The sequence below is a fragment of the Thunnus maccoyii genome, chromosome 19 (genome assembly GCF_910596095.1).
Source record: "Thunnus maccoyii chromosome 19, fThuMac1.1, whole genome shotgun sequence".
Classification (NCBI taxonomy): domain Eukaryota; kingdom Metazoa; phylum Chordata; class Actinopteri; order Scombriformes; family Scombridae; genus Thunnus; species Thunnus maccoyii.
Window position 1 is genome coordinate 3767015 of NC_056551.1, and position 15021 is coordinate 3782035.

General features: G+C 40.4%; 1 protein-coding gene across 7 annotated transcripts in view; it reads left to right on the forward strand.

Moving 5' to 3' along the window:
* shroom3 (shroom family member 3) overlaps window positions 1-15021 on the forward strand; it is a 75953-nt gene that overhangs the window by 38478 nt on the left and 22454 nt on the right. For 6 of the 7 annotated variants that reach the window (XM_042396228.1, XM_042396230.1, XM_042396231.1 and 3 more), the window contains exons 4-9: window positions 6263-6388; window positions 11214-11432; window positions 12021-12337; window positions 12419-12659; window positions 12825-12880; window positions 13202-13670. In XM_042396228.1, the coding sequence (XP_042252162.1) occupies window positions 6263-6388; window positions 11214-11432; window positions 12021-12337; window positions 12419-12659; window positions 12825-12880; window positions 13202-13670 (1428 nt within the window). Of the gene's footprint in view, window positions 1-1071; window positions 2693-6262; window positions 6389-11213; window positions 11433-12020; window positions 12338-12418; window positions 12660-12824; window positions 12881-13201; window positions 13671-15021 lie in introns of those variants that run through there. The other variant, XM_042396234.1, reaches the window with a different exon arrangement.

Sequence of the window (15021 nt, forward strand, 5' to 3'; positions counted from 1 at the left end):
GTGACAATACATTTTGAAATATTTGTGTGTCCCTGAGACATCTGTTCCAGCTGAGCAGCTGTTTCCAGCAGCTGGAGTAACGTTAGCTACAGTCAACAATGCACATCCCTCATGTAGGGTATGCGTAACAGGTTATTTAATACTGTTGGCTATAGTACTTTTGATTAAATAAAAATGGGTCATATGTTTTAATTGATGGACAACACATCTAGTCTGGTCTAATTTATGTCTTCTATTGAAGTTGAAGTTGAAGAATGGGAGCTCTGTAATTTTAAATTAAGTCATTATTTTTTTGTTATTTAATTTATAATTCAAGGAACTTGATGTTTACTTGATCTGTCTTTTGAATTCCTTATTTACTCTGATTTGCGTCAAACATAGGTCACAGTTTATAAAATGGCTTTATTATGGAAAAACGTCCACCGTAAATAATGAATTATTAATGATTAATCAATTATTGATTGTTAACACGGCTGACTATCAGTTAAGAAAATTGCTTAAAATGCACTAATGGTATGGGAATGGCATCAGTTTTGCAGGTATCTGGTCATAAACCAAAGTATTGGACAACTTGAAATTTTGGTACAAGATGAAATGTTGAAGGACCGCCAAAGTCATCAGAATTGATTCTATATGGACCTTGAATATCTGTAGCTATTTTTTCCGGCAATCCATCCAGTAATTGTCAAAATACTCTGAACCTAAAATGACAACCTCATGGTACCACTACAGGACAAGTCAGAGGATCACTGAAATCAGTATGAATTGTCCTGTAGTAAACATGATTGTCTGTACCAAATTTCATGGCCACCACTAGGTGTCGAGAAGGGTCACTGAGGTCAGTAGAATTTGTTTTCTGGGGAACATGTACAGTACCAGTCAAATGTTTGGACACACCTTCCCAATCACTTGAATGAGAAAGCTTGTTGAAACGTTTGACTCGGTACCGTAGGTCTGTACAAAATTTCATACCAATCCATCCAATAGTTGTTGAGGTATTTCAGTCTGGACCAAAGTGGTGGACTGACCAACAGACTGACTGACAGTGCCATCCATAACTGTATAACAATAACAATAACTGTAACTCATAAGTAATGAGTAATTTATTACATTTTTCATGGAACTTGTCCAATGCTGATCATCAGTGGTTTCTAACCTCTGTCAATATGTCTCACATTGCTTTTGGAGTCCAGTCCACAGTGATAATCTAACATTCAATAATAGTTCATTGTTCACTGTAGAACCACATGCTGCATCATGAGACGTTCTCCCCGCGGCTTCAAAATCCATGTCTGCTGCAATGAGCTCAATAATCCACTGTTTATCTGTCCTCCTTCTTCTTCCTCCTCCATGATCCTCTTCCTTGCTGCTCTGCTCCTCCTCCCTTTGTCACTCACCTTTGTGCTCGTTATTACTTTTTCTTCACTCCTTTCCCTCTCCTAAAGTAATTCTCAATTTTATTTTCATTCCATGACTGAAATCTAGAGAGATAATTTTGTGAAGCTCACTCTCTCCCATCCTTCTGCCTTTTTTAATCCTCCCTTCGCTTTATCTCCCGCACTATTTCCTCTCTTTCTACCAGCTCTCTATCAGTCTCTTAGTTGCTTCATTCCTCAGTATCTTCTCCCTAACGGCTCTTATCTCCCTCCATCCTCCCTCCTTTTCTTGCTACTCATTCTCTCTCATTATCTCTCACCCTGCCTCCCTCTTTTCCTCCCTCCTCTCTCTCTCTCTTAAGACTCTCAGTGTCTCTCACTTGCACACCACATCAACAACTACCATCCAGCAGCCCCAGACCGAGGATGTTTACTTCATACTTTTATCGTACGGTGGCCTAATGACGCTTAATTGCTTCATTTGCTTAACGAGCTTGGGGCCGGGGGCCAACGCAGCACCACTCGATCCAACCTGCCAGCACCAGACTGGAACTGGAGCAAAGCGTTAGATCAGAGGGCAGTAGAGACGGGATTGGTCAACGTGAGTCTTTTCGATGGAGTTTTGTTGGAACAGAGAAGCAGATGAAAAACGAAAATGCAGGGCCTGAGTCCTTTTGTGTAATTTGTGTTAGTTTTCAGTAGAAATAGAGAAGATACAGGTAGGAGAGGAAAGGAAGGTTCTTAGGTTAGAGGTTAAAAAAACAACACATACAGGAAAAGTTTTGAAAAGATATGGCAGAAGAAGATGGCTGAAGATCCAAGTGGTGACCTTGGGTAGAGCAAAATACTTTCAAACAGAAACATAGATTTCAGTAAGTAGCAAGTGCTTTTGGAAGTTTTCAGTACAGGAAAGGATGTAAGGGAGTGGTTGGGGAGGGTAGAGTTTGAAAACAGATTTTCTTGAAGCTTTCTAGAAGGAAACGCGCCAAACAGCGATAAAGACTGAAGAGTAGTCAGTGTGAAGCGCAAAGAGGGTGTTGAGACTGAACCTTCTATGACTTACTAAGAGAAGACAAAACAACTCGAGAAGTAAACTAAAGCAGAGCTGAAAGCAGTAGAAAGAAACTTTGATAAAGTGGACTTTGGATCGAGGCCATGGAGCTGTTGGAGGTGTTCTATCGCAGGAAGCTCCGTAAGAAACAGAAGAAAGCGGAGCTGGGCCGGTCAGAAGGGGCACTGTGTCGGTCGCCATCCGAGGCCAGCGTCAACAGCCTGGCAACCGGTCTCATCTCCAAAGTCCTCAGGTTCACCTCCAGGTAAAACAGGTCACATGTTCAATTTAGAGACAAGAGGCATTTAAGAAAAGAGGTCTGATTTAAGTTTGCTGGGGTCAATTATGCAAAAAGAAACTTGTGACTGTTTGCTTAAAGATTTTTCATTAAAGTTTGCATGTGGTTACCGGTGAAACAGGAATATTGAAGTCACAAACATGACTGACTCTTTTTAGCAAAGAAAGCCGTTTGACATGCTTACTTTAATCAAAAATCACTGGTTTTGATCGAACTGAATGTGATAATCGTTGGAGTAATGGAGTCGCCTTTCAGTCCCAATTTTTTCACCATGGCTTGAGACATGACGACCTTGGACTTGAACAGGGCAACTTTAAATTTGCATCTGGCAAACAGCACCACCATTTTCTTGTTCTATTTCAAAACGAAAGCAAAAAAACAAAACAATGACTGAAATAATGGCGTGATGAGTAATAAATCGAAGTCATAAACTTGCTTTTGGTGTTCATTTTAATTCCTTCCTTTCGATTTCACAAAGGTTACTGAAACTAATACTGGTGACCAAGATTTGTTTATTGCGGACTTTAGACCAAATTTGTGAAATTTTTAACTTAGACATGACCCAGGGACCTGGACATGACTTTTATGACTTACACATGGCCTCGGTAACTTGGACATAAAACATATGACTTGATCAAGACATTTATGACCTGGACATGAGACTCAGACATGACAAATGTTATTCGGACATGGCATTATGACATGCGTGTTGACGTGATGACATGATGTTTATTACTTGGATGTGAAATTTACAACTCGGACATCATATTTATAACTTGAACATGACATCTATGACTTGATAATGCTATAGTGACTCCGCTGTAACAAACTTATGACTCTGGCATGTAGTTTATAACTTGTACGTAAAATTCAAGACTTGAACTTGACATCTATGACTTGGCTATGGCTATGGCTTGGACATTACATTAATTATTTGGATATGACTTTGGTGACTTGGACATGACGTTTGTGACTTAGTATTTACATTTAAGACTGGGACATGACATCTATGTCTTGAACTCGGACATGGCATTTTTGATTCAGATGTGACATTTGCATTTTTAAAACATTGACAATGAATCCAGGGCCAAATGGTGACAAAAAGATTTTTTGATCTTTTGGTTTCAGAGTAAGACTTGGATTTGAAACACAATCCAAATCAAACAGAGAGGGGAGATATCTGTGTAAAGTGTAAAGTGATGATAAGGTGTTGAGGTATTCTAGTCACGTCCTGTCATTACCCAGGTCCCTGTGGTTCGGAGACATGCAGGCTTTCATGTCTCTGTCTTCTACTTACTCAGATAAAATCTTTTCCTGTTTATCTGTGTGGATAAATACAGAGCAGCAGAACATGTCAAATATGACGAGGATGAGGGGAGATTATTGAAACCACCATACTAGGCAACATCTCTTTCATCATAACTGGTTAGATAACACGTTCAAAATATAATGATAGTGATGTCAAAAAGATTATCACTACAAACAGAAACACATTATTTTGTCCTTGAAATAATATCACCATGAAATTAAGATTTTTTCCAACCAATTTACAGTATTTATTTATTTAGTATTTTTTGTATGTTCAACATCAGATGTACAAGACACAATGAAGAGAAAAATAAAAATCAATACAAGTCATGTCATACCACTGACTCTCAGTTTCTCTTTTTAATATATACTGTGTTCATTTACTAATTATTTCACCTTTACTTTGCCTTTTTTTATTGCTGGTAAGTTACAATCAGTGGTATTCAACACTCCCAGCAGATGTTTCACATTAAAAGCCTACCAGATGAAGGACAGATTATGCCCTTTGAGCCACTTGATTGTTCTTAATGTGACATGTCTGCATAGGAAGTGCTAACTTTCATTTAGGGCAGCTCAACATTGATCAAAAAAATGGCAAAGTTGAATTGACTGGAATTGCAGTACATAATGAATAAAGACAGTGTTTATGTTAAAAATAGAACCTGACAGCAGCAGAGTGGTGAGTATGACGTGAATCTGTTGCACTGATGGTGTTAGTGGGAATGTACATTATACTGAATTTATCAAGACAACATGAACATGGAGGTAGTGTGGCATAATAGAAAACACTATCAACAGCAAGTTGATGGTGTTTTCAGATGCAGGTCAGAAAACACAGACGTTTTCTATAAAAGTATGATTTGATATACTTATAAAACATGAAAAATCATAAATAAAGGCCCGACTTATTAATATAAAAAAGAGTCCAATAAATGACACCATACAGATTAGCTTAAGACGGCTGTAAGACATTTGTAGCTTTTTCTTTCACGATGAACGGAGGTTGTGGTCAGTTTCGGTGTTAGTTTCAAAGTAATAAAAAACACTATTAATACATCCATAGAAATGTTCTCCACTTTTCTGGTGTCCATATGTAATGAATGATTTGTTTCAAATACATATTTCTGCAAAAAATTTGCTAAATAAAACGTAATGTTGCATGAAAGTTGTGTATGTCTTAAGGAAGTTTTTACTCACGATTTGTTTTGAGAGATTTCTATTTTTTTAACTAAGGCCATCAGTTATGTTTTTGGGTGCTTGAAGTTAAAAGTATGTCAGTTTTTCCTGGATTGGAAGGAAAGGGAGAGGCAGAGACATGCAGAAGGTGAGTCAAATCTCTGTGGAATAACATCATGCAGCTGTGCATGTGTGTATGTTGTGTTATCGTGGGAGGACACAGTGGGATAATAATGTTGAAATGATCAGTTTTCCAGCTCTGATAATAAACTCTGTTCAGTTGTTGATTCCCTGCAGCAGTGTGAGACCACTAATAGCTCTGTGAATGAATGGTTCTGTGCAGGATGAAAGGGGACAAACATGGTATTGAAAGTAAAAATCATGACTGGGGTGTGAGTGTTGGATCTTGTGCAGCTTTCTGTTAAACAGTCTTAAGCATCTTAGTATCAGCTATTCACTTGTATATTTGAGAAAAGAGTCACAAAGATAAAAGTTGCTTCTTCAGAGTTTTGTTTTTTCAGATTATATCGTAGCATCCAGTCCATTCAAACTTCCTAAGAACAAGTCATAATTGTGCATCCCTCAAACACAAACAACTAAAAGTGTTTTCTGAGAACTACGGTTCAAGTGATTTGGTTTTGCCAAATTCCAAGAAACATGACCTCATTGTCCTCAATGCAGCTTTGTGTACAGAGGAGAAACCCTTTTGATTTAGGTAACAACACAACCTTTTTACTGGCGCCATACTCAGGTCAAACATTACAGTTTGTACCCCACTAGGGGTAGGGATCTAGGATTTATCACCCATCCAAGCATTTTATATTTCTAGTGTATATCATTAGGGCTATTGTGGCTACAGATGTTCTGACCATTACTGTGAGGTGATAGTGTCAACTGGAGAGCTGTTTCTGGTGGCTGACCCAAAGTGTTCAACTTTACTTCTTTTACAGATAATGACTCATCCCTTTATGTCAGAATGTATTGTTGCGCTGCAAACCCATAAGTCCAATATTGTTCGTACACTAACTTTCTTTTTGTATATTAACCCTACAGACGCAGTGAGACGGCATCTCGTCCTCACTCATGGCACTCAACAAAGCTCGGTGAGGTTCAGCAGGAGTCAAACAAAGGAAGGATGGACACAGTGAGCAGTGCCTGGCACCCCAGCTACCACGCCAGGTCAGTGTATGTCATCAAGAGGTGCTCATAGCCAGTACCACAGCTCCGACAATAAACAAACAATATGTTCTAGGGCCCTTGTTTAGCTCTACCATTAATTTTTATTCTTTGGATAATTTCTTGCGCTAACATGCTGACTATAGCTGTGTAGTCAGCATGCCTCTACCAGAGGGAAATTATGTGAATATAAAAGTATTGTAAAATACACAAAAACCTATCAGGAAGATTCAGAGTCCACCCAAGGGAAGTTCTTGATCACCGCTATGACCTGCAAGAAGAGGATCATGTGACTAACGGACACAACCCAAGGCGTCAGTAGGATACTTTTCCATAGCATTGCTAGCTTGCCCACTTGTAGGGAAAAAGTATAACGCAATTGCCCTTAAAAAATTAGTACAATTCTCCTATCACAGAATTTTTCCTAAAACTGAAAAAAGACTTCCAGAAGCTCTGTTCAGAATATCTAGAAAAATATCAGATAATGAAGAGGACACTGTAATTTTAAACAACAAACATTGTTTTCAATAACCAGGTCCTACTGAAATGTGTCCATTGTACCATTTTTTCAAATATAAACTCAGCAGTAAACATGCTAGCAGATTAGCTTGCTAGCCGTAGTGCTAGCATGGCTATCCCCACTGGTCCTGTGGCACTCGTCTTGCAGGTCATAGCTGGTTTGTCAAAAGTCTACTGTCCACCCAAACATATCCTTCTTTCTTTATTGTCGTGATTTCTGTGTTTTTACTGCATATCTACGGTGGTAATCAGGTGTAAAAGAAAGTGTAGTTACTGGATTTTTTGCCAACAGAGGGCGCTCAAAGTGTAAAATGAACTACGATCAATGGGAGATTCACAACAGGGCTTTATGAATACAGAATATGCAAAGTCCGAGGTTGTGTTCTTGGGACATAATTACAGGAGAAACATGTACATTTGGCTGATTTTTAACCACAAAAAGAACTTATTCCAAGTGGTGAAAAGGATATGTGTATGTATCATGTGTTTTAGCAGAACTGAATACAAGTCGAGCTGGTAAATAATTCAGGTAATATTCTGAATTATTTTCTGATCAGGTGAAATGACAGAGGTGTATTTGTACATGTTTGTTGTAGCTTTTGGTGGATGTGTAACATTAAACAGCTTGTCTGCATCTTAAAGTAGCTCAGGCATCTCTCTCTCTTTGTTACAAATGTTTGTTTTTCACTTGTTTGGTCATTCATGCAGGTGATGAGATGATGTAAGATGTAAGCAGGTGTAGTCCTTAGGTTTATTGATAATCCGTCAGTGCTCAGCACAAACAAACAAATCCCATTTAGTTTCTTGTTGGGTTGAACATGGTGCAGCTGCTTGTTACTATTTTTGGTTCTCATTGTTGGGGACACATTGCAGTCAAATTAACAGTTTACAACTGTGACTTTCCTTTATTACCTTTACACTGTGTGCTATGTTTTGTATTTCCATAGTAACCTATGCCTCAGGCCTTTTTTGTTTCCGTGGATTCCCTGATTTTATTTGCATCTAATCATAATGCCCATGTCATCCTGGCATTTGGACCTCTGAGAGAGAGGACAGAATAAAAAACGGGATAAGACTTCAAATGCTTTGCACAGTACGTCAGATGCAACGTCATATGAAAGAAATGCGATTCTTAATCAGATTTCCAGTACCTTTAGATCTCAGCTACAGTAGCTACCGTTCAGGACATAAATCACTGGAGTGATAAGCAGGTTCATTTATAACCTGACATCTTCCTTGTAGAATCAGTGGACACTTGTTTGAGATACGATAACAGTAACTGTATAGTAAGGAATGAAATGACTCAAGATAAGAAACACAATGATATCTTTTATTATACTACTCTTTACATTGTTTTAGGTTAAATGTTGTTTTAGTGTTAAAGCTGTGCTCTGTTCCGGATCAAGATCATATCTTATGAATTTGTCTGTGTGGTCCTCCACAACTGTCTAAAAAGTTGTTTTGAAGCCTGGATTTTGGGTTTACTGCTCTGAGAGTCAGTCCCTCAGAGGGTCAAAGTTCATGTCTTCAGACAGTCAGATCATGTCTTATCTTATCCTGGACTAACAAACACCAGTCTTCTCTCTAAACAGCTCCCAGATCGAAATCCTGTGAATTTAATTCAGTAGTTTTCAGAACAGTTTCCATTTTGTCCATTAATGTGTTTTCAATGTCCAGCCACCAGACGGCCGCAAATAACAGTCCTGCTCTGCACGAGGAAATAACCTCTGGAGAAAAGATGAGAAGCAGAGTAATTTATAGCCTGACAGCTGTCTTGTAGATTAGATGATTAATAGACGGATGTGGTTTATGATAACCATAATGACAACAGCACCAATTACAAGTCAACTGGGGAGGCCGTTTGTGGTCAGATACTTTAATTTTTTGTGAACTGTTTTAGATATTAAAAAAATATAATATTAATATTATTTTTTTTTAAAAACTAATATAAAAAGAGCTGAAGTGTGTTCAGCTGCAGATATTCTAATGTTGAATGAATTCTGCTCCAGTAAAACTCTGAAATGAATAGGAAACCTCCCAGATTATTCTTCCATATAGAAAATGCTAAGATTTCAGTAGGGCTACATTTGGGTATACAAACCAGCTGACTTCATTTTAATGTAAACTTAAGTTTGAATAATTTCTTTATTTTTGCCATAACCAATTTGAAATGTTTCTATAACACTCTTATATAACCCAGTGTTTGTGTTATTATAAGGCAGGGATTTGTTAAAGTGACAGAGGTGCACAGACAGATCAATATGAGCAACTGTTAGCTGCTATCTGTCTGTTATATGTTGTGATCTTTGACCGTCTGCGTGGTGTGCTTTGATTCTCAAGTGTCAAAATCTGGTTGTTACATCAGTAAGTTCACACCACCAGTGACCTCAGACTTCGAATTTTTGCGAGTGCATACTGACTTCTAGTACGCCAATTTTCATTATTATTTTATTGAAATATAATAATTATTAGTTACTGAAAGTAAAGTATAACCTTCATGGTCCCAGTTGAAGTGCTTTTAAGTGCTTTTTGACAGCTAAAACGTGGTTTTAGTGTTAAAATTAGGTTTAAGTTAAGGGTATCATTAGGATTAGGTGCTAGGGAATACAGTATATTATGTCGATGAGGGTCCTCACAAGTGTAGAGTACAAATGTGCATGTCAGATGTGTGTGTGTTCATGGAGATCATCATGGAGAGCTCTTTCCATGTTGTCCATGCGTGAAGAGTTTTACGATTCAGGTCTGTCGTCTCACACCAGTAAGAGCTGTGCTGGATGACAAGGCTGCAGACATTATTAGTTTACATGTCACACAATAACGTGTTCCAAAGTTTCTGCAGTGATACATTTAGCAGTTTACATCATCAGAGGAAGTTACATCATTCTTTCTCTCTAACAGCAGTGAAGGGCAAATGAAAGCCTCTGACGTGTTTCTGTGCATGCATGTGTGTGTGTGTGTGTGTGTGTGCGTGTGTGTGTGTGTGTGTGGATGGGGCACTGACGTTGATGCCCACAGACAGTGGCATTCCTGATGCCCTTCTCCCAAGGAAACAACTCTCACCCCCCGGACACACACATGCTCTCTCTGGACAGTCATGTTAATAAAGTGACGGTCTGAATAAAAAGTTTCACTAAACATTTCTGCAGCTCTGCTTTAATAGATCTGGAACTGAGAAACAGAGGAGAGAGACAGGAAGTCAGAGACAGACAGTACAGCTGACCGGAGACTGAAACAAAAGTTACAGAGGCAGAGAAAGTTACTGACACAGAAAAGGAGAAAGACAGACAGAGACTGTCCTCTTTTCAGGAGCAGTAATTGCATTATGTTCAGTTGAAAGACTTGGTGAGTCAAACGGTGACGTAGATACAAGCGCACGCACACACACACACACACATATTTGCATTCCAGCCAGTTATCTAGAGTGAGGTAACAGCAGATTGAGCTGCAGATCACCAACTTTATGACCAATAGACAGAACATATAAAGCCTCTTTCAGACATACACCTTGTTGTGTAAATGTTCTGGCAATTTTACAATGTAGTCCTCATGTTTAAATAAGCACCAGAGTCACTTTTATGTCAAAGTCATGATGGCAATTTGACAAGGTTGGACCTGTAACTTGCTTGTGATCTTCATTAAACTGTATCATTAGCTCCTGATCTGTGGATAGACAGTATTTCTGGCATTGATGATTTTGAACTTTTGGTGCTTCCTCTCAACCTGCTTTTTAGCCTACAGCACGAATCAAGACTTTATTAATCACTTTTACTTTCATGAAAGTGATCGTTGGAGGATAAAGTCATGATTAATGATGCGCAACCTTCATTGTTAAGACCAGCAGTTTGTAACCTTTTTCATGGCATACTTTTTTCATGTTTTCATACTTTTAGTTATGCTGGCAGGGTGGCTGTAGGGATGGCAGTGTTGGTTGGTTGGTTGGTCCACCACTGGCAGACAGGACACAAGGGAGAGACAGAGATGGGTATGACATGCAACAAAGGTCACTGGCTGGAATTGAACCAGGGACATTGTTTGACTGGAGGGGGACTTTAAATTGACCAAAACATCTGACAAGACTTTGGTTACAATAAAATACCTACAAAACTAAGTTAGCAAATGTTAAACTAAGATGGTGAACATGGTAAATATTATACCTGTTTAACGCCAGCATGTTAGCATCGTCATTGTGAGCATGTTAGCATGCTAACGTTCATTGTAGCCTAATTCTAATTGGGCCACATTTCCTTTACCAAAGCTTTAAATATGTGTCCCTGATGAAAATTTAAATTTCCTTCTGTCTCTCTCTCAGCGCCTCGACCACTGACCTCTCAGGCGGGTTTGACTCTGGCGGCAGCTACCTTAGGAAAAGTCCAGACCAGTACAGCTCTAGGGGTAGTATGGAGAGCCTGGATCCTCCTCAGTCCTCCCACCTTCACCACGGAGCCCAGCAACACCACTCACTGGGCCACCACGCCCACAGCGGACCTCACCCCGCCTACTCCTCCTGCCATCAGCTGTCCTCTGCCAGGTTCATACAAACAAACGCACCTCAGTCTTTAATGTCCAGGGTGTGTTTAGCCTAGCATTAAGACTGGAAGCAGGGGGAAACTTCTAGCACTAACAACTCCAATAACTCCAAAACTCTGACTTACATGTTGTATCTTTCTTTATTGAAAAACTATAGAAATAGAAATGTAAAAAGGAGATGTGTTTTTTTAGCCGCAGTTATTGTTGGAGCTATGGGTGCAGTGAATGCACAGAACATCTTAGTAACTTTAGTGTGTGAATGCACTAGTCAAACCTGAAGAGTGTCGCCTATTTCTGCTAGTATACCGCCAAGAAACTAAAGGAGACAGAACAGAAGGAGCATAGAAGCCTTATTTTGCACTATGAAAATCCAGGGAATTTTAGCCTCCCCTTGTATGATGCCCTGGATCCCCCTTTCTGTTACCCCTTTGAAAGTACGGTTCACAACAGCTTGATTCAACATTTGATAATCTGACATTTGTCTTTCAAGGTCAAGGTCTCTGTATAACTGTTATTGGGAAAATAAAAAACTAAAATTGAAGACTACAGGTGTGTCATATCTCAAATTACATATCTCGTTGTGTTCTAGGTCCTCCAACAGCATTGACCACCTCCACAGCAAACGAGACTCCGCCTACTCCTCCTTCTCCACCAGCTCCAGTATCCCAGAGTACCTTGCCTCCGCCCCCTCCTTCAGCCCTGAGCGCTCCTATTCGCTGGAGACCGTCCCTCAGAGAGGAGGAGGAAGTGGAGAGATGCAGCAGGCCGACATACGTTACATTCGGACTGTTTACGACACCCAGCAGGGACTCTCTCAAGAGCACGAACTGAGCTCCACCTCTGCCGCGTTGCTACGCAACAACGATTCCAGGGGTGCGAGGGGAGGGCAAAGCCGAGATCTGCAAGGTAACGTTTCTGTTTCAAGAATGTGGTCATGTCATTTTGATGTGATGACATCATTGTTTTTGCTTGTACCATTGGTTCCAGGTTCAGTGAGTGGAGTCTGTTACCGGGGCAGCAGCAGCAGTAGTGGCAGCAGCAGTGGTGGCGTACCGGCTTCAAACAGACACAGTGTGGGTCCAATATGGGGCCCGGCAAACAGTCGCAGCTCTTACGAGAGCCTGAAGGGAGCCCCAGCTCCACCTAGGCGCAGTGACAGCTACGCAGCCATCAGGAACCATGAGAGACCAAACTCCTGGTCCAGTCTTGAGCACGCCCGGTCACTACGGTGAGCATGTTTGTCAAATCACAGTGAATAGTGATTGCAATCCACAAATAGACCATGATGCCATACTGATAATGAAGATTTTGTTGTTGTGAAATATCATGTCCTTGTCAATGTCATTTAATCTGATTTAATTGTATCTATTCCAATCTAACATATTTTATTCAGGTCTCTGCAGAAAGGTTCCTGGCATCACTCCAGTGGCCCTGTGGCCTCAGGCTCAGGTATATTTAGACCTGTCTCCATGGTTTTACTCATTTTAAGAACAGAACAAGATCCACATATACCATTTAATTCTGCTTTACCAATAAAATATGTAGAAAGAGGTTTCAAAAGGCTCAAAATTAGCTTATAGGAATGTAACATATAGAAAACAATGGCTAAATGGCCTGCCACCTTTAGTTTTTCAGATTTTTTTATTGCCGTACATGAGACTAACAGAATCCAGTCTGAACATGGTGACTGCAGTTTTAAGGACAGTTAGTACAAGCTATGTTATCATCATCCTCTTTATTACTCTTGCTAACACATTTCTGTGGTTCCAGCTAAAGGCTCGTACGGCACCGAGGGTCAGCTTCACACAGTGATAGAGAAGAGCCCGGAGAGCAGCCCCACTACAAAGCCCCGACAGGGCGGAGGCTTTCCCCAGCCCCCTTCGCCACCTGGACCTTCCTCCAGCCCTGCCCCCCAGTCTGGACGCCTCATTCTGCCCACGGGTGTGTACCCTGTCCCCCAACCTGAGCCCCACTACGCACAGATGCCCAGCTCCAGCCCCGTGCCATCCTCCTCTGGAGTCTACCCTGCTCTGGCCAAGGAGAGCAGCCGACAGCAGCAGCAGGGGCTGCAAGGTGTTGGAGGGTGGGATGAAGAAGCCACAGAAGGGTGGAGGGATATAAGGATGTCAACCACAGAAAACGGATACCAAAATAACATTTGTTCTTCACCTTACCCCCACTCAGCTTCTTCAGCACATGCTTCTGCACAGCTCAGGACTCAAGCACACGAGATAGACAGGTGATGGTTTGATTTTTTTCACATTTTCATCTTTTATACCGATATTTCAACTTCAATTTGAGTGTCAAATACTCACCATCTGTAAACTTGTAAAATGTTTCAAATGTGGTCAGTTGAGTTAGCTCAGAGAAAAGCAGCTTATATCAGTTTGAATTTATGTTGGTTACTATGATTTCCTACTAGTATCACAGTGAAAAATGCGTCCACAGAACCTTTTCAAATCACTCATAAAGCATAATTCATTTCTCCTCTGTCCATTGGTATGATCAGTATGGTCCAGACAGTCATATATTTGCTAAAAAATGGCTAAATGCACAATCTTCTATCACGACCCTCACACACAAACATTTAGACATTTTTTTAGAGTTTGATTGTAAATTTCAGGAGATGTTGAGTTAGAGAGGAAAGGAATGGAATAAGGGCATCCAGTAAACTGGGGATGTTGCTGTTGTGTGGATTGCATTTTAATATGCTCAGTTTAATGAAATGTTGTAGCAACATTAGCTTCAAAGTTGGATTATCAGAGTTGGATTATCAGATATTAGTTAGCTAAAATGGCCATATTAAGTATTTAATGTTGCTAACCATTTCCTCTACTTAAAGCTGGACTTTTGTCTCCCCTTTCTGAGAGTAAAGGGGAGCACTCAGCTGTGATTGCCTGACAGAGGCATGCAGGACACTGTCATGCGCACCCCGAACGACAGGCACATAGAGAGGGCCGGTACAAGCGGATATGTTGTGACAGTCCATCGGCCCAAAAACATATTTTTTGACGGTCTACCGGCCTACCGGGGTTTGTCCCAGTATGCCAGTACACCACTGGTCACAACCTACTGTTGCAGCTGTAAAAGGGTGGATAAATTGTTTTGAGCGTCGCACAACCCCGCAAAATGACTTGTTTAACAATCAGAATTTGATCCATTCGGTCCTATAACATTTGGAAAGTCTAGAAGAGCCGCACGATTAACGGCCAAATGGCCAGCGCAGGAATGTCGCCCCCGAGATTTCAAAAACTCCGTATACTGTGAAATTATTAGAGAGATTTATCTGGTGGTGACAGGCTTAATCAGCATTGTGTGAACTCGTTTGGCAAGGGCTTGAATGTAACGGACATTCATTTATATATAAGAGTTCTGCACTGCAGGTTTAAAGTTACAACTTGCTCTATTTAGCTACATGATGAGATTGGATTATGTGCAAAGCAGTTATCTGTGGGGTATTGTACAGGTTGTAAGGAGGATTGGATGTAGCTTGTAGCCACAGGGGTGGAGTTGTGCCCTGCTGCTGCCCAATCAAAATACAGAGCACCAACATTCCTGGGTGGCAGATACAGCAGTAGTAGCTCACTGCC